We start from the raw sequence: 25,963 nt of genomic DNA, 5'->3' as shown, positions 1-25,963 counted from the left end.
ACGCCAGTGCAGTTCCAATTCTTGGGAAAATGTCCCTTCTCCCAAACCGAATTTTCTCTCCATGGTAAACACCTTCCACCTGTCCTAGTTCTGTCTGACTATTCCTCAAGCATACAATTTAGTGCTGGGATAATTATACTCATCTGATCTTTCACAACAACCCTGGGAGGAAGGTGCTGTTATTATCCCCAATTTACAGATGATAAAACTGAAACAGAGATGAAGTGACTTGTACAGGGTCACACAGTTATTATGTCAGAGGATCCCAAGGTCCATTGTGTCACCTAGCTGGAAGGCACTTTAAAGGTCTGATCCAGCCCTTTCATTTTTATGGATGAAAGATCCAAAGCCCAAAGAATGTATGCGATTTGTTCAGGTTCACACAATTAGCCTGGATTCAAATCCAGCTTTTCTGAGAGAAGCATTGTAGTGTAATAGAAAGAGCATTGAATTTGGAGTAGGAGGACCTCTGCTTAGATTCTCTGCTACTTATTACCTGGGTGACTTTAACCTCTCTAGACAGCAATCTCCTCAACTCTAAATTGGGACAGAGGGAATTGGGGGTTCAAGCTATGTCTCCAAAGTCTTTTCAGTCTCCAATATTGTAAAATCCTCACCTGAAATCCACTGCTCTTTTGACTACACTACACTGGATTCTCATGTTATAAGGTTGCTTATTGTGGGGTTGCTCAGGAGACCTAGGATCAGAAGAATATTGATTGAGCCCCCCCCCCCAAAGGGAGGATGGGTAGTTATTCAGGGACCAAGTACTTTCTCTAAAGGATTCAAAGTTGACCAGTTCTTACTTTAAAAAACCCTGCCCACAAGCCCTGGGTAGCTGTCAATGCTTCTGAATTTCCCCCTTCTTCCCTTCAGAGAACTTCCTTCCACACCAGAAATAAGAGGAATGTCCCCATTATTCCTTCAAATTGTGCAAGGGAATGTATCCTAAAAGGGGGATAGAAGGGGTCAGCTGGGTAGCTCAGTGGATTGAGAGCCAGGCCTAGAGATGGGAGGTCCTGGGTTCAAATGTGGCCTCAGACATATCCCACCTGTGTGACCCTGGGTAAGTCACTTAACCCCCATTGCCTAGCCCTTATCACTCTTCTGCCTTGGAACCAATACACAGTATTGATTCTAAGACAGAAGGTAAGGGTTTAAAAAGGCAGGGGGGTAGATAAAGGAGGAGATAATATAGACTATCCCTACATCCTGGCCAAATTACTTATTTTAGAAAACATAACTCCCAATTTGAATTATTTTGGCATGGTGACCAAATGAGGTGATTCTCCAAGTCTGATCCTTTTCAAGGGGTCCATGAGGTCAAAGTTATTTTAAAAAATAATACTAAGATGCTTTAATTGTTAATATAGTAAATATTGATAGCTATAACCCATATGAATAGAAATTCTTTCAGTGTAATTAATTTTCAAGAATGTAATAGAGTCCTAAGACCAAAACATTTGAGAACCATTGACATAATGGATTAGGAGGCAAGAGACTTGGATTAAAATTAATCCATTCTACTTCCTAATTATGTTACCTTGGACAAATCACTTCCCTTTTGGGGATGTCAGTTTCCTCAAATGCAAAACGAGCAGACAAAATGATCTCAAAGGTCCCTTCCATGGCATTCTCTTCTAATGTCCCTTTACATTTAACATTCTGCTTTCCAAGTTGTCTTCCAGGTCCATTATTTGATTTGATGAGAGTCTCCTGATTCTATTTTATTTCATGATTTCTTCACTGAAGAACATTGAATTCCCAGGCTGAACCTGGCCCTTTTAGAAAGTGTTGTGGAAGTCACAGCCAAATGGCACTAGGACTGTAGCCTACTCATCACTACATTTTCTCAGGACCTCTGAGAGGCATGGAAGGGCTCCCAAGTGCGACTGGATGGCATAAGGAAAGGAAGAAAGCCTATGTGGCGTGGGTTCAGTGTATTTAATTTCCAGCATCTGACTCCATTCTTCATCTGCTGTTCCCTGAGAAAGAAAAACCTTCTGGGGGGGGGCGGGGGGCGGGGAGCCCTAATTGGTGTGAGCAGAAAGAGTCTGTATGGATCAAGCAGAGGCTCTGTTAGATTAGTGACTAATGGAAAAATGAACTGATATTGACTTATTTGGTGGAGAAGCAGAATATATTGACCCAGACAAGGAAGAGAGATGGAGAGAAAATATTGACAGCAGGGAATAGGGGAGGGGAGATGTGCTGGTTCCTGAAACCAGGGAAACCATGTGGTCTGAATGTTATCCTGAAGCTCCATTAGCTGGCTCGTGCTCTCAAAATTATAATGTGTAACTCTTTGCTCCCCTAAGGCCAATGATTTCCCCTTTCTGCTCTGAGGTGAGACAGAAGATTGAGGTAGTATTTGGATGGCTAGGAAGTTCCATTGTAGGAGACTGGTATTTCTCCCTGCCTCTGGTATTCACACTTTAGACTATGTATAGAATCCTCTACCTCAATTACACCCAAAATGTTGGATCATAGAGTATTAGGAACTTTTGAATACAGAAGGTCAAAGCTGTTGTGGATCTTAGGCAAAGGAATGCTAAATTATAAAATGTTAGAGCTTGAAGGATGTTTAGAATATAGAATATTGCAGTTGGAATATAAAAACTGGAATATGGAATATTAGAGCTGAACTTTAATGATTATCTAGTCCAACCCCCCCATTTTACAGATGACAAAACTGAGGTGGACACAAACAATATTGCTAGAAGGAAGCTAGAAAACATTACCGAAAACCATAACATCTTAAGCAAAAAACTCAAGATATTAATGGCACTGGTGATATTCTTACCATGACCACAGATCAAGGACACAGACTTTAGAAGGGAAAGGTAGATTTTTTAAAAATGGAATATGGTTGAAAAAAGTGGTATTTTCTGAATAAGAGGCTAAAATATGGTTATGATAGGTTACAGGATTGGAGCACACCTACCAATACCAAATGTATTTGTTTGGGGGCTCAAAAATCTAATTTAAAAGATTAAGTTTAAAAAGAAGTTATGGGAAACCAAGATGACAGAGAATGTACACAGGCCTATCTGATTTCTACCAAATTACCTTCAAAAAGCCAATGATATAATACTTCAAAGCAAATTCTGGAGCAGCATAACCCACAAAAAGACAAGGTGAAATAATTTTTTAGCCCATAACAACTTAGACAGCAGGCACAGGGATCTAGAGCACTGGTGTGGAGGTGGAGTGCAGTGTGCCAGGGCAGGTCCTACCAAGACAACAGGTCTTGGGTGCAACTGAAGCAGCAGCCAAGGATTCCAGCCACAGATGGAAAAGAGAGTTGGACAACTGCTCAGAAGTAGTTTATGGGAATACTTTTGCTGGCTCTGGGTGCAAGACTCTTGTTGCATTGCTCATGTGTCTGAGGCATGATGGCAGGGTGAGGAAGAGCACAAGCACTTGAAGCCACAAGGGGAGAAGGGATTCTGGTCACAGTTCCAAGGGTAAAAGAATGTTTGGGGTTACTCACAGACCAGAGCACAGGTCAGGAGATATTAAACATAGCTCTTCTTATATCATACCACCTTGAAAGAACTGAAATCAGATAGATCCCCAGTGCCAGCTCTGACAGATGCACAGAGAATCTGAAGCTTAGAACAATGCTTCCTTCACCAGTTACAGAGCCCAACTTTAACAGTTTTTTAAACTAAAAAAAGAAGAAGAAAAAGTTAGGAAAAATGAGTAAACAATAAAAATATGTAGAAAACAGAGAAAGTTATTTTGGTAACAGATTAGACTCAAATTCCAAATAAAGCAACAAAGTCAATATTGCTGCATTCAAAGCCTTAAAGAAAAATAGGAATTTATTTCAAGCCCAAAAAGAATTGATGGAGGAGTTCAAAAAGAGTTTTTAGAATCAAATAAGAGAGGTGGCAGAAAAAATGGGAAAAGAAATGAGTGTTAAAGGAAAATCATGGAAAGAAGTCAACAGCTTGGTAAAAATGACACAAAATAGTACCGAAGAAATTAATATCTTAAAGAACAGTATGGGCCAATTAGCAAAAGAGGCAAGAAACTCCAAAGAAGAGAATGTTTTAAAAAGGGAAATTGGCCAATTGGAAAAATATAAGTAAAAATGTACTGAAGGAAAAAAAAAAACTTGTTGAAAGACAGAATTGACTCTTTGGGAGGAAAAGTATATAAAAATCCACCGAAGAAAGAGGAATTCACCTATTTATGAAGTAGAATTGGCCATTTGGAAAAGGAGGCACAAAAGCTCACTCAAGAAAATCATGTCTTAAAAATTAGAATTGGGTAAATGGAAGCTAATGACTCCATAAGACATCAAGAAACAATCAAAAGAGAATCATAAGAAGGAAAACAGGAAAGAGAATCAAAAGATAATAAGGCAAAATTATATACATCCCTACATGGGGAGATGATTCTTGTAACACCAAAGAACTTTGTCATCATTAGGGCAATTGGGAGTATATACAGACAGGGGGTGAGGGTATGAATTGAATATGATGGAATGATATTAAAAATAAAATTAGGGCATAAGAAAGAGGAATGAATTGGAAGGAGGGGGAAGGGAAAATAAAATGATATAAATTATTGCACATAAAATATGTATGAAAGAGCTTTAACAGTGGAGAGGAAGATGGGGGAGGTGGGGAAGAGAGTATGTGAATCTTACTCTCACCACAATTGGCTCAGAGGGAAAAATATACATATCAGCATTGGTTCCATGAGAGAACATACATAATCAATAGGGTTTAGAAAGCTAGTTTACCCTACAGGAAAATAGGAAGAGGAGATAAGAGATGGGAGGTAAAGCTGGTAGTAAAGAGGGCAAATTGGGGGACATAGAGATCAGAAATTAAATGGGTAAACAGGATGAAAAGCAATGCATAACAATCACAATGGCAACATTTTTTACAAATCTCTAATAAAGGCCTCATTCCTCAAATATTTAGAGAAATGACTTAAATAGAATACAAATCATTCCCCAACTGATAAACAGTCAAAGGGTATGAACAGGCAGTTCTCAGACAAAATAATAAAAGCTTTCTATAGTCTTGAAAAAATGCTCTAAACCATGATTATTTAGATAAATGCAAATTAAAACAACTCTGGGCAACTACCCCACACCTGTCAGATTAGTTATTAGGACAGAAAAGGGAAATGACAAATTTTGGAGGGGATACAGAAAAGCTGGGATATGAATGCATTGTTGGGGAGTTGTGAAATGATTCAATTATTCAGGAGAGCAATTTAACCCTTTGCCTGAAGGACTATAAAACAGTACATACCTTTTGATATCCAGAAATATCATTACTAGGTTTGTATCCCAAAGAGATGAAAAAGGGGGGGCAGGGAGGAAAACTGTACAAAAAATGTTCAAAGCAGCTCTTTTTAGGGAGACAAAAATTTGAAAAGTGAGAGGATACCCATCAATTGGGGAATAGCTGAGTAAACTATGGTATATGATTATAATAGAATACTATTGTGCTATATGAAATTACAAACAAGAGGAGCTCAGAAAATCTGGAAAGACTAACACAAATGGAAGCAAAGTGAAATAAGCAGAACCAAGAGAACACTGTACAGTGATAGGAATACTTTACAATAAACTGTGAATAACAGCTATTCTTAGCAATACAATGATCCAAAACTATCCCGAGGGATTCATGATAAAAAAAAATGCCCTCTACTTCCAGAGAAAAAGAACTGACTATGACTCCAGTCCAAAGCAATTTTTTTTCACTTTCTTAATTTTTTTTCTATTGGAGTTTCCTTCCACAAAAAGATTAATGTTTTACATGAATGTGCATGTAAACTCTAGATGAGATTACTTACCATCTCAAAGTGGGTAGAAGGTTGAGGGGAGAGAAGGAAGGAGAGAATTAGAGACTCAATATTCTTTGGGAAATGTTGGAAACTGTTTTTACATATAATTGAAGGAAAAATAAAATGCAATACCTAAAAAATAAACCAGTTGAGCAGAAAACTGCCTATGTGCACTCACCAAACTAACTACCTTAGAGAATAGTTGTAATTTAAAAAAAATGTCAAGCACACCCACAGGAGACATCTGAGGAAGAGCACAGCCATAAAATTCCCTGGCCTCAGGTGTCTGCGCACAACTCTACAAAGTCAAGGTAATAAACAAGATGAACTAGAGATTCTAAAGCAAAGGGACAGATTTATCCTCATTGGTACCAGTGAGACTTCATGAGAAGAGGCCTATGCCCGACACATGATACTAGAAGATCTATCTAATTCAAAGGAGACAAGAGGAAGGTGGGGGAAGGAGAGAATAATATTGTACATTAACAGAATGTGCTCAGAACAAAATCCAGGAAGGGAAGCACAGTGCAGAGTATTTGGAGGAAGATGAACAAAAATAGAAAAAAGGCCTATTTGTCATCAACAAAATATGTGAGTCTTGTTTTTGTAGTTGTATCCCCTGCAGTTAACACACTGTGTGGTCCAGTAAGTGCCATTCATTCCTTCTTTCATTCCATTCATTCATAGATACCACCAGAATAGAAAGAGTAAACAAAGGAATAATTTAGGAAACATCACAAGCTTGACCCAGAAGCATCTTATAATAATCCTAGGAGGCTTTGATTTTTCAGATATATTTTGGCATTCTCTCTCTGCCCAAAGTAGGTCTGCTAATAATTTTTTAGCTTATGTGAATGATAATTTCATCCTTTAAGAAGCAGAAGAACCAAAGAAGGAAATTTCAATTCCAGAGCTGATTCTGGTAAGGGAGGACTAGAAAAGACAGGACAAAAATGGCTCATAGGACATTGAAATTGGGATGCTTAGGGAGGGAGATCTTAAGAGAGCTTCTAACTATACTTTATAAGTCACAATGCCCAGGCCAAGGTGAAACACAATACAGGGAACTGAAAGGACTGACGATTGTAAACAAGTCATACGGAACTCATTTTATTTAAAGAGGTAGTCTGGTGTAACAGCACGGGACCTGGAATCAGCAAGGCCTGGGTTCAAATCCTGATTTTAAACTAGGTTTGGATACTATCCATTCTAGTAAGTCACAAGCACAAGTTCTTTGAGCCTCAGTTTCCTCAAATGGAGATAATAATAGCACCTTCTATCACAGATCATCGTGAGACCTCTTATGAAAAGTGTTTTGCAAACTTCAAAACTCTGGATGAATCATTGTCTTATTTTTCATTGTTTTCTTTTTGATGGGGCTATTAGACTGATTGATTAGAGGAATGTTGTAGTTATAATTTATCTAGATTTTAGTAAGGAATTGGCTAAAGGCTCTTGTGCTCTTCTGGAAAGAAGAGATGTGGGCTTGATATACTTTAATGGAATTGGAACTGGTCAAATGATGACTATACCCAAAGTATTAACAGGAAGGTTTAGATATCACCTTGGAAGGATGTCCCTGGGGACCTGCACTGGGCCTTGTAGTCATTGTCATTTTTATCAGTTACTTGAATAACTGAATGAATGGCTTGTTTACCAGATTTGCAAATCACACAATGATAGAAGAGAATAGATAGCTAACATCATGAATGGCAGAGTCAAAATTCAAAAAAAATGTCTTAATAGACCACAACATGGGTTCAAATATGTTTATATACATATATCTATAAAATGGCAAGTCTTATATGTGGGTTCACAAAATTAAACATAAGATTCATAAAGGTCTGGCTAAGCATCAGTTCATCTGAAAAAAGTTATGGGTTTTAGGGGGCTCCAAGCTCAATATAAATAAACGAAATTGACATGACATGGTAGCTCAATGAGCTAAGACATTTTAGGTTGTATAAAAAGAATACTATCCAGGAAGAGAGGGAAAGTGACAATCTTATTCTAGCCTGTACTTGTCAGACCACAATGAAAGGATTATGTTCAATTCTGGGGACCAAATGTTACAGTAAAAAATGATAAATTGAGGACCATCAAGAGGGGGGTGACTAAAAAAGTGGGGGATCTTGGGATCATACTATATAAGAATCCATCAAAGGAACTGGGAGTGTTTTGTCTAAAAGATGAAAGGAGAATATGCTAGTCATGTTCAAGTATTTGAAGGACTGAATAAGAGTAATTAACATTTTGGACTCTTTATACCTTTTCTGTTCAAAACCATAGGCTCTTAGAACCTGAGAATCAGCAGTCTCCTGAATTTTAGAATTATGGAATACTATATCATTAAAATATAAACTCCTAGAACCATGGAATCTTAGAACCACTAGCACTGTGGAGTCTTCAGATCTTTGATTTGGAAGGGACTGAAGATGTCTTTTTTTGTCCAGCTTTTCTCCAAAGCCTGCATTTCTATTCTCTGCTTGAACATATTCTGTCATGGTGCACTCATTATTATCCCAAGGCAAGAATTCTCCATTCTATAGTTGGACAGTTGGCATCATTAATAGCACCTCCTCTATTGAGTTGAGAAAGTGAAACAAACAGCTCAGACTGAAGGAATAGGATGGCCATGCTTTGTTCAAACTATCCCTGCCAGGCACTGACCTTCCCACCCCAAGAGCTCTAATAGTTCTTCTTTTCTCTACCCAGGATGCCATGATACTCATTCTCAAGAGTCTCATGCCAACATGTCTGTTCAATATCATTGGATTTGGTTCCACCTTTAAGACCTTATTTCCTTCCAGTCAGGTCTACAGTGAGGTAAGAGGCCATAGGGCTGACCCCTGCCAGATTGAGTAATAAGGAAAAGATCCTTAAGGACTTTGTTAGTTGCTTGAGAGCAAGAGCAATTTATCATGCTTTTTGGTATCTCCAGGGCTTAGCACAGTACCTGTTACGTAGTAATTACTTAGTAAATCCTTCTTCAAAAAAACCACTTACCTTCTGTCAGTATCATTTCTAAGACAAAAGAATGGCAAGGGCTAAGCAATTGGGAGTAAGTGACTTGCACAGGATCACACAGCTTGGAAGTTTCTGAGGTCAAATTTGAACCCAGGTCCTCCTGGCTCCAAGATGGTGCTCTATCCACTGTGCTACCTATCTCCCTCTTAATAAATACTTTTTGAGGGGGCAGGTGGGTATTGATTCCAAGATGGAAGATAAGAGTTAAAAAAAACAAATGCTTCTTGACTCAACTTGACCTGAATTATCTTAGGCAATGTGATAAATAGGCATGGAGTCAAGAAGAACTGAGTTCAAGTCCTGCCTTAGACATCAGCTGTGTGACTCTGAGCAAGTTGTTTAACTTTTCTGAAGAGGTGGCTGGACTTGATGGTCTCTGAGGTTGCTCTGAGGTCTCTGCCCTGAGATCATAGCTCTAAATCTATGATTTCTGGTCCTATGAAATGTCAATATAGGGATTGATGTTTTTGAGGAAATTGTTGAAAGTTATATGGTACTCAAATTTATGACCCTACTTGTTCTACCCTTACTTACATACATGTAGATTCACCAAAAATTCTAGGCATAGTGAGGCAACTGTGGTGTTATGGTGAGGATGTGGAGCTTAGGACCAAAAGACCTAGGTGTAACTCTCAGCTCTGCCACTAACTCACTGTTTGACCTTAGACAAGTCATTGAATTCCTCTACCTGAATTTCTTCACCCATGTGACAGAGACAATAATTACCATGCTAAACTCATGGAAGCTATATTGTGAGACAATATAATAAAATAAGATGATATGTATGAAATACTCTGTCAAAGATGTGGTGTAACTAGGGAGAAAGTTTTGGAACCTAGGAAAAGTCAGTTATGCCAGTCTTCAAATGATCAATTTTTGAGTGACCTAAGATCTTTCTGTCCTTCGCCTTTGTCTCTGTCTCTCTCCTTCCTGCCTTTCAGGACAATTTGGTTTCTGCTTGTAAGAACATCCAGCATCTTCGGGCTGACATGGGTGGCACCAACATCCTGTCCCCACTCAAGTGGATCACCCGACAGCCCATACATGAAGGCCACCCACGCCTACTCTTTCTTCTCATTGATGGCTCAGTCAACAACACAGGGAAAGTGATAGAGTTGCTGCGAAACAATGCTTCCACCACCAGGTTAGTTGGTGGGGGATGGCAGGAGACAGGGGGAATATGTTCCAAGCTTGTTTAGGGGCACAACTCTGCAAAGTCCAGGCAGAAAAGTCCTAGAAATGCACAGGGAAGGTCCAGATTCTTCGTGGTAGTCTGCTCTTTCAGTAAATCCAATGTATCTTGAACTGTTGAATGTAAGCTCCTTGGGGATAGGGATTGTTCTGCTCACTTACATCAGTATTCCTAATGCTTAGTACAGCATCTAATGTACAGGAGACGCTGGATGAATGAATAACTAATTAATTTAAAAGTATTAATTAACTGCATACTATGTGCTACTGCACTAAGCCTTGGAGATACAAATACAAAATTAAAAACAATCCTTGCCCTCAAGAAGCTTACATTCTAATGTGAGAGACAATACATTGGGGAATGACATTTTGATTTGAAACATTACAAAGATGGTGAAGTGAGTCATAGAGGAGTAGGTTGGCCTGCCATTTCCAGGAACAATTTTGTAGTTTATTTTATTATGACTCTAGAATTGGAAAGGAGTGGAGGCCAGACAGAGGGTATGCACTCAGTGACATGAAAGATTGTGAGATAGGAAGTGAAATGAAACATGGTTGAAGGCAGTCCTAATTGTACTGCTTATTGATTGATTGATATTTATTATGTACATACTGTATTCAAGGATTGACCTTCAAAGACTCCCCTCAAAATGTGGGATATCATTCATTCTGTCTTCTCTCAGGTCCAGAGAAGGACTTAATTCAATCTAACAAGAATTGTTTAAGTGTTTATCATGTACTAAGCATAAAGGATATGTATAAAGAAAAAAGTTTTAAAAATCCAGGTCCTGTCATCAAAGAGATTACAATCCTACCTAGGACAGGGGTGGAAGAGATAGAAACAGTATGTTCTAATTAGAACTATTCAAATATATGAATTTGTTGACCCCAGAAGTTGGTCTTCAGAGCAATATGCAAAAAAAGTCTATTAAAGTTTGATGTCAGGAAATATTAGAGATATGCTACAGTGGAACAAGCTGCTTTGGATAGCAATGGGTTTCCTCTCACTAGAGGTCTTCATGCAGAGACTAGATGACTACTTTTCAGGAATGCTATATAATGATTTGTTATCCAGGTATGGGATGGACTAAAAGACCTCTGAAGGCTTCTAATTCTGTGATTCTGTGAATGAGTTTTGCTTCTGGCCCCCAAGTGTTATATCAGGACCACGGACAGTTATAGACTTGGGTTTTCTGCAGGGCATATAATCAAAGGCATTCCTGATGGCATGGGGGCCAAGATAAATCACACTGTGTAGACCACCACCCTCTCAGGTAAAAATTATGCCACAACCTTTCCTTTCTTCAGCTATCTATCTGAGTCATGGTCTTAATTTCAGAAGCCTCCCTCCCAAATCTGGGCAATCACCACAAATTATTGTCCCTTGAGGGTGATGCCACATACGATTACCACAAGTCAAAACAATTAGGGGATCAGGAATCCAAGAAAGAAATAAGGAGTATGTTGTTATCTGAGGTCAGGTTTCCAAGTCTGCAAATGGCTGGAGGTCAGGAGCAGGCAAGTAGTCATAAATCCAGGTAAATAAACCACTGCTTAAGAGACGCTATGGTTACCTTTATGAAGTATGTGATATCAACAAGGATCAATCACTTGAAATAGAGGAAAGTAGGTAAGTTGGGTGAAGGCATTAACACTCTAAATAGTTATTTCTATGTGAACCTGATTCTTCTGAGTAAAGATCTGCTTCCAAAGGTCTCTTCTATACTTCAATCAGCATGAGTTTTGGTTCCAGGAGATGGGCAGACTGAGCTTTTTTTCAGAGTAGAGTCAAAGGATTTTAGAGTTGGAAGGAGCTTGAGGGAACATAGATCAACTTTCTCATTTTGCAGTTGGGGAAGCAGAGATCCAGAGAAAGGAAGGGAAGTGATTTGATTAGAAGAGCTAAGATTGAGTCCAGGTCCCCCAACCCTAGGTACAGATCCATTATAATTCAATTTATTTTTCTATCCTGTACTCATGGGGAGTGCTGAAGCCAGCTCACACCAGCTTGTGAGAGTAGGTTGTTAAATTTTCAGTGTGAGTATTTGCACTTCAGAAATGGGCAGACACTGCAGATCAAGGCTTAATAATTGTTTTGTCCATTACATTAGACTTAAGAAAGTGATGAAGAACATATTAATAGTACAGATTAAACTTTAAAAGTCTATATACTTTTTTCTGGACAAGAACTAGTTGCTAAACATTTATGTGAAGCATTTACCAGCATTCTCTTGATTAAGGAGTAACAGTGTTGTAGTAGGAAGACTACTAAACTAAAAATCAGGTCATTTTAGGAGATTCACTCACTAGTTCTGTCATTCATACAAGGCATAACCTCAGACAGATCATTTTCTGTTTCTAAGCCTCATTGTCCTCTGTTTCTAGAAGAGGAGGGCATTGGATTAGGCTGAGGTTCTTAACCTGGGGTCTGTGAATTTGTTCTTTTAATTTTTGGATAACTATTTTCAATATAATTTGTTTCCCTTCTAATCCTATGTATTTTATTTTATGTATTTAAAAGCACCATTTTGAGAAGGGTTAGCTTCTATCAAGGGGCCCAATTAAGAACCCCTGCATTAAATGGTTTCTAAGGCCCCTTCCTGGGCTAATATTCAAGATGATATTGTCACTAGAGCTATCCAAAAGCTGAATGAGCTGCCCCAGAAAGTAGGGTTCCTTGTCACTGGAGATCTCTAAACAGAGACTAGGATGCTATGGAGAGGATTTCCTGATCTCTGTAGCATTTTCTTTGACTTTTTCCCCACCCTTGAAATTCTACCCCCTTAACTCTATCGCTTAGCTTCCCTGCTTTCCTGCAAGTCTCGAAATATTACCTTCAGTCAGAAGCTTTTCCCAATCCCCCTTTGAACGAGTGTACTTTCCCCCAATTTCTCCCAGCTATTGTTTGCTTATATGTAGTTGTTTCTATGTTGTCTTTCCCATTAAACAGTAAACCATTGAGAGGAGGGATCTTTATTTGTATACCCAGTTGCTTAATAAATGCTTAACTGACTAACAGATTTCACTTAAGTCTGATTTCCTTGGGCTTCACACAGCTATGTTGAAAGAGGTTGATACATAAATGTCGGCTGAATAACCTAATGTCATTGGGCAATTACAATGTTCTTAAGATGAAGGCTATTTAGGGCACATGGTTTTGTCATAGTGGAAGGAACACACAGGATTTTAAGTTTGCATCCAGTCTTGAGTTCAAATCCCATTTTTGGTATTTATTGCCTATATGAAATTGGGAAACTCATTTAACAACTCTGAACTTTGATTTCCTCATCTATAAATAAAGGGATTGGACTAGATCAAGGATTCTTAACCCCTGGGCTACATGAAATTTAAAATTTAGATAATCATATTTCAATGTAACTGATCTCCTTCGTAGTCCAATTTATTTTGCTTTGTGAATTTAAAAACATTATTCTAAGAAGAGCACCATGGGCTTCCCCAGTCTTCCAAAGTACGAAAAAAGTGAAGAGCATCTATCTGTGCTAGAAGACCTTCCAGTTCTCTTCTCACTTGAAACCCTTAACAGGTTGGTGGAAGAGACATTTTGGATAGTCTTTTCATTTTTCTCACTATATCCTCCTATAAAGGCACTGAGCTATAATATTGTCTTTTAGCTCCTGGACTAGGATTCCTAGGAGAGAACTCCTGAGACATAGGATTCCCGTGCTCTAATACCACCCTGACATTACATTACACTGAGTGACTCAGGTAAAGAATTCAGAATCACAAACTGTTTGATTTGGAAGAGATTTTAGAGATTACTTTTGTCAAGAACCCTGATTATACAAGTGAAGAAACATGCCCAAAGAGAAGTGGTTTGCCCACGGAATTCAAGTGCTATCTCTACCTTATCAACTTGGATTTCTCTCAATCTAGTGCCCTCCAAATTCAGTGTCACCTAAATTTAGAGCCCTGAAGCAAAGCCCTGGTCACTACAACCTAGTTGTGTCTCTGATTCTGAGAAATAGTTCTTTTTTTTGAAAATCTTGCACATGCTATAGAGAAGTAAAACTTCTTGCAGTCATAGCCTGTCTAAGAGACTCTTCCAGAGGCAATTTGGAACTACGCCCAAAGGACTTCTGCCCTTTGATCCAACCATACCACTGCTGGGTTTGTACTGTAGGATTTTAATAAGAAGAAGAAGAAGAAAAGGAAAAGAAAAAGTTTTTTTTTTCAGTCAAGTGAGCAGAGCAAAGAGAGCCAGAGACTCACACCTGCAGCACTTTACCAAAAGCACAAGCTCCGAAGACCCACAGTGTGGGTCTCAGCCAAATTTATCTCCCAAGTGCCTTACTTAAAATGAGGATATAACTGAAAAGGATGCTGGGAATTAACTCAGATGTGGCAAATTTTCCATCTGCACAGTACCCCAAAGAGATAATAGGGAAAAATATTTGTACAAAAGCATTCATAGCCATGCTCTTTGTAGTGGCAAAAAATAGGAAAATGAGAGGATATCCGTCGATTAGGGAATGACTGAACAAATTGTGGTATCTGATGGTGATGGAATACTATTGTGATGAAAGGAATGAGGAACTGGAGTAATTCCATGTGAACTGGAATGACCTCCAGGAATTAATGCAGAGTGAAAGGAGCAGAACCAGGAGAACATTGTACACAGAGACAAATACACTGTGGCACAATCAAATGTAATGGACTTCTCTACTAGCAGCAGTGCAATGACCCAGGACAATCCAGAGGAACTTAGGAGTAAAGAATGCTGTCCACATCCAAAGAAAGAACTGTGGTAGCAGAAACACAGAAGAAAAACATGATTAATCACATGGTTTGATGGGGATGTTGACTTTGAATGATCACTCTAATGCAAATATTAATGATATGGAAATAGGTTTTGAACAATGATACATGTAAAACCCAGTGGAATTGCTCATCAGCTCCAGGAGAGGGGAGAGAGGAAGGGAGGGAAAGAACCTGAATCATGTAACCATGGAAAAATGTTGTAAATTAATTAATCAATAAAAATGTTTTTTAATTAAGAGACTTCCAGGAAGGGTTTTCCTTAATCCTTTCTGAGTGGAACAGGAGGAGGAGGAAGTAGGAATTACAGTCTTATTTGTTCCTCTTCCTTTCTACCTCCAAAAGGTGCTATAGCTTTGGGATTGGTCCAAAAGCCTGTCCAAGACTGGTGCAGGGGCTGGCGGCTGTGTCCAGAGGCAGTGCAGAGTTCCTGAGGCAAGGAGAAAGACTCCAGCCCAAAGTAAGTTGAAAGATAACATGATTCCTATCTCCCTTACCTCCCTCATCTCTCTTACCCTCTTCTTTCCCTTCCATTTTCTTCTCCTTTTAGGCCATACTGTCAGACCAATTGCCCATTGCCATCAGGCAGCCTACTTTCTTGGATCATGGGTATGTCAGCTCCTTCAAGGAAACTCAGAGGATAGGGAAGATGTCCCTCCTCTGTGAAGGGAAGGGCCTGGAGCAGCCTTTAGTGGCTCTCATCCCCATTTTTCAAATGAAGGCACTGAGAGTCAATGTGTAAGTGGACTGGCACAGACATCTGAATGATAATAACAACCCCAATTTTCACACTTCCAAGTACTATCACATTTAGTCTCTAGCTGAACCCATTAGCTCCTTCCTAAAATCTCCAAGAGATCAACAGAACAAAGATTATTCTTCCCATTTTAGGAAGAAGTTGCTGAGAATATTCTATGTTCCAAGGTCCCCCTCAGTTCTGACCTATGTTCTTTAAGATCTCTTACAGCTCTAATCAAAAAAAAATGGTTTTACTATACATTTAGTAAATGCAAGACATAGTATTAAGTGCTAGAAATATAGCAACAAAATAGAAAATAGTCTCTGCCCTTCAGGAAGATATTTTACTCTGATATTTTATGTTCTAAAGCAGGGGCCAGGAACCTGATTCACTGACCAAGTGCTAAGAAAAGTTTTTTACACTGAGCTAAGAAACATTTTTACATTTTAAAATAAACTCTTATTGCCATCATTCTTATTTCCCAGGCCATAAAAAAATAGGATGCAGGCCATATTTGCCCTTCAGGAAGTCATTTGCTGCCTCCTTGTCCTTAAGTTCCTTTAAGATGTAACATGTGCCCTACCTTTAGGCTTCTCCCCTAATTCTCATCTCACTGGTAAGATGGGTTTCCAGAGGACAGTTGACTACTTCTCTCCTCCAGGTTCCATCAGTGGGTAGCTCTGAGAAGCTAGGAAACCCCCAATTCTTCAATGTAAGCCCCATCTAATGTACCCCTCAACATTGCCGAACCAACTGACATCAATTAGCTTTTACAATAAGGAATTTACTGAGAAAGAATTGCTAAAAGAGTAGTTATAAAACATCTCTTCCTAGTGGGAGGTGGGTGCATAATTTAGTAGATCTCTAAAACTTGGATATATATTCAATCATGAAAGTCCTAGGTAGAGAACCTCTTCAGTGGGTCCTTATAAGTACAAAGGACCCAGAACCATCCCTGATGAGCACTCCTAGGTAATATCCCTCTCTGGGCTCACTTTCCCAACTCATACTGGCAGGTGGAGTCCCCAAAGGACAAGTAGAGACACTGGATGGACCTTCTGATGCAAGTCAAATTTTTGTCAATTCTATCCCCTTCCTCATTCATCTAAGATGAGGAAAGAATAAAGACAAGAAGAACAAAAGGAATAGAGGCACCATTCATTCATAGGCACATGGTATCCAGGTGAGAGAATCCAGCTCACTGTTGCTTCATCACCCATCCAGTACTCTGCCCCCTTCCTCCCAGGGAAAAGCAGGCTGAGAAGAGATTGCTTATTATATATGGGTAGTTCTGACTTAGTAGTTAAGTAAAAGACTTCACAACAGAATAGGAACCTCTGTGTCATTTTGACCAATAAAAAAAACAATTAGAAAATACCCATGCATGAACTAAAATGGGTTCTGAGCCTTTCTAGCACTGATAATTCAAGCAAGCATATTCCTAGCTTCTATGTACTTGCCTGGAATTCCAATTGAGCATGTCCCAGGATGGGGAGGTTAAAAGGATCACTATACATGCTATTAATTTATGAACAGGCACAATCCTGAATAAAGTCCAATGGTAACAGACTAGTGAGTAAAAGCTTTTCAGATATTGCTGACATCCACATTTCTAAAGCCTATGTGATATCATCGAAAGAACCCAAGAGACTGAGAAAATATCTTAATTCTAGTTCTAACACTGCCACTAACTAATTTCAAACAAATAATTTCACTTTCCTTGGTTTCAGTTGCCACCTCATTAAGATGAGGACTTTGTGTTAGATATTTTCTAATATCCCTCCAGGTTCTAACATTTTATATTCTAAGGTCCATTTTAGCTCTCATATTCTAAGGACTCCTCCACCTCTGACATTCTATGTGCTGTATTTTAAGATCCATTCCTGGTATGATACTTTATGTTCTAGAGCTCCTCCTAGTTCTGACATTCTATATTCTCTAGTCTCCCCCAGTTCCAATATTCTATGCATTAAGGCCAATTTCTGCTCTGAAATTCAATGTTCTAAGGTCCCTTCCTACTCTTAACAGTTTCTGTTCTGACCCTAAGAAGTAAAGAGAAAGATATATTTATTGAAGAACTCCTAAACACTCCTAAAAAGCCTTACTGTCACTTCCATCATCACACTCTCATACTTTTGTGGATTCTGTTTCCCAAATGATGACTTCTTTTTTCCTGAGCATGTTCCCTACCCACTGTTAAGCCCATGCAAATCCTTGAATATGGGTTCTGTCCTCTCTACCACCTACAGATGATCAAGTCACTGAAGAAGGCCATGGCTCCTGTCCTTAGTGATGTCACTGTGGAGTGGATCTTCCCAGATACTGCTGAAGTCTTAATCTCACCTCTGAACTCCATTTCCCTCTTCCCTGGAGATCGGTTGGTGGGTTATGGCATTGTCTGTAACTCTCATTCCTACCAATCCAAAACTGTAAGTATCCAGAGGTGCTGATAGGAGCATGTTATAACAATAATTCATCTTTAATCTGGATTCACTACTCCTTCTGCCTTGTTCCTCAGTGCAACTCTGCATTCAACATAGAACTGAGTGTGAAGTCAGATTCATTCAAATCATCAGGAGATACAGAGATGCTTCTGGAAAACAAAATGAAACAAAGACTAGCAATTGAGTGAATGCAATTTGAATCTTTGTTCTCTGCTATAATCTTGGCAATTCACTTATTCCCTCTAGATCTAGATATTTTGATCTTTTAAGAGACAGAGCTGGACTAGATTATCTCTAAGGTTCTTCTATCTCTGATATACTGTGCTCTTAAGGATTAGAAAACCCCCACTATTCCTGACTTCCCTGAATTTCCCCAAATCAATATTTGTCTTCAAATATTTAATCACAGAATTTTAAAGTTACAGAGAAGACTTCAGAGTTTCTCTAGGAAAACCCAACTATGAAGAAAAATTCTCCCTTCATCCTATTTAGTGAATAGCTATCCTTTGTTTTAAAATCTTTAGTGATGGGAAATTCATTCCTCCTGAGACAATGCATTAATATGAATGGATAGAATTGAACTCAATACACCAGTTGTAGTCTCACCAAATCAGGTAAAAGTAAGAAGATCACCTTTGTAAAACCCTGTTTTACTAAAATCCAGGGAGTATGGTATTCTATGTCCAGCTTTATTTTCCTCTTTCACCAATAGTGAACTTTAGTTCAAGGTTCCCATTATATCAATCTCAGGAACCAGTTCCTCCTTTATGGTACAAATTAGACTTGGATTTGAGGTTCCCTTCCTTGTTCCTCCACCTTTTTAAGGATATTACTTCAGTCAAGAAAGCATTAACTGTTTTACTAGTCTGGACAGGAAACTCCAGAGGCCTAGTGTCCAGGTTATTGAAGTCCCCCCTCACTGCTATAACATACTACTTTGGCAAGATTATTTGTTCCCTAAATTTCTCATCTATTTCTTCATCCCCATCCCAATGATCTTGTTGTATACCCCAATAATATTTTTGTTTCTCCCATTGTTAACCATTGCCCAATTGCTTTCCACTATGCTTACCTCCTCTGGTTCCTATATTTCCTTACAGGAAAATATCTTCTTAATATTCAGTATTCTTCCTCTTTGACATATGTCCTTCCATCTATAATTCACTCAGATGTCATCCCACTAATATGTCATACTAATGAAGTCTACTTTTCCTCTATGCATTAGGAGCTCTAATTTCTTATGCTTATTACTCACACTTTATGAGTGTGAAATCATATTGTTATCTTTTTCCTTGGATTTTCTCTCTTATAAATTAGTGTATATGTCTACTGTCATTCTTCTTTCTTCCTGCTCTGCAGTATCTATTTTGGTTAATATATGCAGGGAGTTTTCTTCCCTTCTATCATGTTAAACTAAAATCTCTTTTTATTATAAGTGTAAGACTCCAGATGAAGTTATGTTTATCAAGCTTTTTAAGGTACGCTTCATCCCTGGTCAAGAGCCTGTCATTCCTATATTTTATACTATAGTACAGAAATCCAAATCCCATTCTCAGTCACTATTTTCATAACCAGTTGTCCACTTCTCATATCTGCTTTTCTCTTCTAAAGCCTGTGCTTTAAATTGTTAGCAATGAGAAAACCACTATGTATGTCCCTAAAGTGTCCAGCTACATGCCCAAGATTTCATAGTTTTCAGTAATTCTTTATAGATTTCTTCCATCATTATTTGAAACACATGAATAACTGTAAGGGGGAAGACTGTCTAGAAAGATGATACTTCCAAGAAGATACTGAGATACCAAAAAAAGAAGGACAATCCATATCAACATTGAAACAAATGGATTTTATTTTAGGAAGATTACTCATGAAGTAGTCTTGGATGGTGACAGGATGGTACAGATCTCTGCACCACTCTTAGGTCTGGTCAGGTATTATGTAGAAACAGAACAAAGAAGCCATAGTGCCAGGGATGGTCTGGGGTAGTGTTCAAGTTTTACCATGGGATAGAGTTGTTTTTTTCTGTTGAATTAACCATGGTACTTAAGGTCATGTTCCCATGCTCTTTCTCTTCATTAGAATTCATTTTGCCTGACTAGTCTTGGGAGGTTCTCTGTTAAACATTATGATGAATGTTCCAGGAAGATATTTAACTAATCTACCACAGGACCCCTCTTGGGAAGAGTCATCAGTCTCTACTTATTGCCCTTTCTCCCCTGCCCTTTCCTGGATCTCCCATCTGATAGTACTTGTAGGTCCATGGCACCATTCCTTGGAGGACAGACAGCTTGTTTCTGTTTGTTAATCTCAGATGTTTCAGCATCCTTCTTGAATCTCTCCTTCTGAATAATGTTCTTCTACTCCAAATTCTTGGCACACCTCTCTTCTACTCCAAATTCTTGGCACACCTCAAGATTTTCTTCTTCCTCTCCATGACCTTCTCCTTCTTTGTTTTTGAATCAAAGTCCTTCTGGTTTTGTTTAGTCTTATTTCATCTGTTTTTAGGGAGTATTCCATCTCTTCTAGGAAGTAGCCTAGCTTGCACTTTAATCATGGATAGAGGTCAAGCATAGTCTTGCAGGAGGTTATTGCAAGAAAAGCTATCACAAGGAAGAGGAGAAGCTGGAAGCAGTGTGGAGTAGCAGGAAACATCACTGGTCTAGGAATCAGATGGACCCAGGTTCAAATCCATTCTCTGTACCTTACTAGCTTTGTGACTATGGGACAGCTAGGTAGTATAGCAGAAATAGAAAAGACCTGCACTTAGGAAGACCTGAATTCAAATCCAGTCTCAGACGCTTATTCACTGTATTACTCTGGGTAAGTCACTTAATTTAAAACCTATTTGCTTCAGTTTCCTCATCTGTAAAATGGGGACAATAACAACACTTTACCTACCAGCATTATTGTGAGGATAAAATGAAATAATATTCATAAAGTACTTATCACAGTGCCTGGTACGTATTAGGTGCTATATAAATATTAGCTATTGCTTTTGTCAACTGGTAAGTCATTTAACCTCTCTGTTCCTTTCACAAAATATTTCACAACATATTTTGCAAAATATCTAGGTTTATTGCAGGGATCAAATGACATGAAGAATCAATCAACCAATATTTATTAAGTAACCCTACTCTGTTCCAGGCACAGTGGTATTCTCTGAGGATACGAATATAGAGGATGAGGCAATGTGTACTAGCAATGATTTGACATTTTAATGGAGATTATAACAAGTACATAGAAAATATGTACATAAATATAGGGTTCACATATATAAACATTTATATACATGTAAATAATACATTTATGTATACACACAAAGTAGTTCAATTTAAGGTCCTTTGGGAGTAAGGGCTATATTTGAAATCAGGAAAGTCTTCATGCAGAGGGTAATCCTGAGCTTCATCTTAAAGGAAGAGTCTATGAAGTAGAGGCAAGGAAAGAGGAGTCCATCTCAGACTTGGGGGATGGCCAGTGCAAAAACATGGAACCCAGAGACAGAATGCCATGAATGAGGAACAAAGAGAAGGTCGGTTTGGCTGAGTCACTGAAAATGAATGGGGTAGCGAAGTTCAGTGAAGATGGAAAAGTTTGGGTGCCAGATTCTATTTTAGGGTTTAAAAAAATAAACTGAGGATTTTATATTTTTATTCTAGAGATTTGTTAGAAAGCCTCTGGAGTAAGTTGAATAAGGAAAGCATGTAGTCAGGTTTGTACTTAAGAAAAATTATTTTGAAAGCAGTATATATAATAGACCAGAATAGAGGGTGAATATAGGTAAGAGAGATGATGAGGACATAAATTAATGTAGTAGCTGGGGAAGTGGGAATATGAATATATAAAACTTTATATCTGTGAGTATTTACATTTTAAAGAGTTTGTACATATGTTAGTCATGATTAGACTTCTTTTCTTGCCCCCAGAAGGAAGGATTATAGACAATGAATGGAAGTCATAGAATCAAATTTAGGACTAATATAAAGAAATAATTTCTTATTAAATTTTATTTTTAATTACATGTAAAAGCAATTTTTGACAATTTTTTTCTGACATTTCATGATTCAGATTCTCTCCCTCCCTCCCGAAGGAGGTAAGTAGTCTGATATAGCTTATACCAATGCTTTCATGCAATACTTATAAGAAATATATTTTGACAATTTGTTGTGTCAAAGTGGATATAAATATAATGGATGAGATGATGTGTACACTAGCAATGAGTTTACATTCTGCCTTGGGAACTCACAAGTTCCTCATCATTGGAATTCTCCAAAGCTGAAGAGGAAGATAACTTATTAGAGATCCTAGATTCAGCCCTGGAAAGTGCTTCAGATATTCAGCCTGCCTAACCATCCTCTCAGTTTTATAAATGAGAAAACTTAGGGCCCAAGAAGTTATGATTCACCTACAGTCACACAGGTAGCAGAACTGCAGGATTCAAGTGCTGGTCCCATCTCAAATCCTGTGTTCTTAATATTATACCACATGTGGATGTGATTCAATGGATTCCTCACTAAATATAAATGGCAAAAAATGGAAAAGTCAATCAGAGATTCAGACTAGATGAAGAACCATGGTAGAGCTGGGGGGGGGGGGGGGAGAAGAGGGAAAGAGTCTTGTATTTAAAGCCAGAAAAAGTGGGCTCAAATAGAACTTCTGTTGCTGCCTACATGACCTGGAGCAAATCATTTCAACTCTCCAGGTCTCAATTTTCTCATGTAAAATTATGGAGTTAGACTAGATAGCTTCTGAGGTCCTTTCCAGCTCTAAATAGCTCTTCTAGTTTCAGTGAATCAGAAAAAAAAAATTGAATTCAACAATTCAGTGTTTGTTAAACCTGAGAGAATTTATTGTTTAAAGCAGGAATGCCATTTGACAAGAACTTTTGGGAAAACTGAAAAGCAGTTTGGCAGAAATTTAATTTAGTCCTGCATCTTACACCATGTACCACAATGAACTCAACATGGACCTGGGACCTAAAGAAATTAGAAGAAAGCCACATAAGATATTTTTCAAGCTATGACCATGGTGGAAATTTTCAGTTAAACAAAAGTATGAGTTGGACTGGAAAACGTCTGAAGTTTCTTTCAGTTTCAAGATTCTAGGATTCTAATTCTAAAGTCAAATGCTAAAGGTCTCCCCAAAGAGTTATCCACTTTATTCTATCATGTATATATATATATATACATATATGTATGTATGTAAATATATAGTTATATGCAAATAAATTTCTGTGTGAGGTCTAAAAGTTGTAACCAACAACTGGAATCAAGTAAAGCTTCATGGAGGAGATGGAATTTAAATGGATTCAGTAGGAAAGAAAAAGAAAGGCAAAAGAAGTGGTAGAAGCAAAGACATAGAGGGGAAGAGTACAAGGTGTACCTGGGAGACAGATTGTTATCCAGTTTGACTAGAGTATTGAATGAGTGGGTGTGGGAAGCACATACTTGGACGGAGTAAGCCCAGACCTTCAGAGAGACCACTAGACAGATCTCAAAAAGTGGGGAGGTGATACTGGTGATGCAATAATAAAAACTGGCAAGGGAGAGTGGCACCAGATTTGGTCTTTTGCTGGGTCTAAGCTCCTTGGCCAAGATGGAGCCTCAAGACATGATCTACTAGGCCAAAGGGGGACAAAGAAGCTAATTTAGTCTCTACTTTCTGCCTTTATGCAGGATTATAGCTAAACCACTGTAGCCTAATGAGTGCCTCTGATCACTTGCAATTCTTCCTTAGTTCTTTCCTAATTTTTGGACCTTTGTTTTCTTTCCTGCTGTACCTTATGACCAGATTCATCCTCACAGTGCACCACTCTCCCAGAAATCAAGAAGCTCTGTGTTCCAGCCTTACCAGAAAGAGGAGTCTGCTCCAAAAGACTCCATCCAAGAAGCCCTGTCATATAATGCATACCAAATGAGCCAGGATATACCAGCTTTCATCAGAGATGCTAATCTGGTCAGAGGTCAGTCCTACTGATATATTCTCCCCCTAGGCAGTTTTACCTTGAGCAAGAGAAATGATTTAATTATGAATGGGTAGGGCTGACCCAAGTGTATCTTTAGTTTGGGAAAGAGAGCTAAGAGGTCCTAGAGCCTGAAAGCATCTCTGGGAAGACACCAGAAAGTAATCCAATAGAAAAACCCTTTCTACTTATGCCTCTAACATGTTCTTTGAACTCAAGCAAGATGTTTTCTTTCTTTGGACCTACCTCATTGTTCTAATATGTACATTGAGAGATTTGGACAAAATGATCTCTCAGATCCTTTTGAGCTTTAATATTCTATGTATTCCAGTTCAAATATGACACTCCCATGTCTTAAGTTCTCTGTTATATCTTAGTATTCTTTGTTCTAAAAGCTTATTAAGAATTAAGGGACTTTCCAGGATTATATAAAGGGTTGATAGACTTTCCAGATCTAACATCCTATGTCCTAAGGACCCCTTTCAGCATTAACATTAACATGTTCTAATTTCCCTTCTAGGTCTGACATGCTAAGATCCATCTATAACAGTGATGGAAAACCCTTTTAGAGACCACATACCATACACCTCAGAAGCCACGTGCCATGCCTTGCCCTGCCCCCCCACTGAGAGTCAGGTGTACCCCACTCCACCCCTTACCCCATTCAGGGGAGAGAGAAAGTGCTTCCATTGGGCTGCTGGGTGGAGGGGCAGGTGATGTGAAAAAAAATGTCCTCAGTGCAGGTGAAGAACAGGAAAATGGTCCAAGAGCTCTGCTCCCCTCTAGCTCCACTGCCTATGAGCTACTAACCTTAACTCCTGTGTGTTCCCATTGGGCTGCTGGATAGAGGGATGGGTAAAGTGAATGGCACATGTGCCATAGGTTTGATATCACAGATCTATAACATTCTATGTTCCAAGATCTCTTCAAACTCTAATATTCTAAAGATGAGATCTCTCCCAGCTCTAACATTATATTCTAAGGGCCCTTTAATCTCTGATATTCTACATTCTAAAGCCCATCAATTTCCATAGTGTCTGGCACATAACAGTAGGTCCCTAATAAATGCTAGCTGACTGATTAAAGTATCTCCCAGCCACAGTCTTGCCCACATCATCCCAGACTGGAGAAGGTATTCCAAAAACTGATGATGTCTTCTGTTGGAAATACCTTAAAGCATTAAAGACTCTCAACCCAACCCATTTTGTAACCAGAGATGATCACATCAACTTTATGACATTATAATTATTGTCTTTCATTTGACCAGCATATTTTACTTGGTTGGAGGATTTCCACAGTCATTATACCTTTGAGTCCTTGCTATAATGTCATGAGGTTATCAGAGCTTGGATTATCATTCCCAAATGACAAATAAGCAAACTGAGGTCCAGAGAATAAGTGAAATGATTTGTACAAAATCACACAGCAAGTCACTTTGCAGACAATCAGGACTAACATCCAGGTCTTGGGATTGTAATATCCCCTCATTACCCCTATTGTGGTATCTCTCCGTTGCTCTTAGCAGAAAAAGGTCCAGGGAAGCAGCTCTCTGAGATTAGAAGTAAAAGTTGAAGGGGCAACTCAGTGGTGATATATTTATAATTAAAATACTAGGTAAAACAAGTAATTATATCAAACTAACAGTTTATTTAAGCTAAGGGAAGGAAAGGAAGGGAATTGGAAGATCTAATCTTCAACCCTAAAGTCAGAGTACTAAACCCCACTAACAACTTTCTATACTATTCTAATTAATTCCTTAATTACTACTTAAGATTAGGGGAGGGCTTGTAGGAATAGGAACAAGGCCAAAGGAAGTCTCACAGCTGATGTCCTCTTGGGTATGGAGAAATCCCAGTAGAAACCAGTAGCAGTTCACAGAATCAGGAAGGAAAGAAATGGCCTCACCTACACAGTCCACCTGTTTGGACTGTTACCACTCTCTCTACCACTTCCAGAAGATGATTTTGCTTGAAGTAAAGTCCCAGTATCTTGGCAGCTTCAAAATCTCCTTTT

At 38.6% G+C, this 25,963-nt stretch overlaps 1 protein-coding gene across 6 annotated transcripts in view; it reads left to right on the top strand.

Annotated features, from left to right (window-relative positions):
• The window catches only part of VWA5B1 (von Willebrand factor A domain containing 5B1), a 168,365-nt gene that overhangs the window by 92,470 nt on the left and 49,932 nt on the right, over positions 1-25,963 (top strand). For all 6 annotated transcript variants that reach the window (XM_016422071.2, XM_007491251.3, XM_056795674.1 and 3 more), the window contains 5 exons: positions 8,530-8,640; positions 9,783-9,985; positions 15,154-15,268; positions 17,797-17,976; positions 23,779-23,950. In XM_016422071.2, coding sequence (XP_016277557.2) covers positions 8,530-8,640; positions 9,783-9,985; positions 15,154-15,268; positions 17,797-17,976; positions 23,779-23,950 — 781 coding nt within the window. The remainder of the gene's footprint in view (positions 1-8,529; positions 8,641-9,782; positions 9,986-15,153; positions 15,269-17,796; positions 17,977-23,778; positions 23,951-25,963) is intronic.

Source organism: Monodelphis domestica, chromosome 4, assembly GCF_027887165.1.
Source record: "Monodelphis domestica isolate mMonDom1 chromosome 4, mMonDom1.pri, whole genome shotgun sequence".
NCBI classification, from domain to species: Eukaryota; Metazoa; Chordata; class Mammalia; order Didelphimorphia; family Didelphidae; genus Monodelphis; species Monodelphis domestica.
Note: the sequence above shows the minus strand (reverse complement) of the source record. Positions and strands in the feature narration are given on the sequence as shown.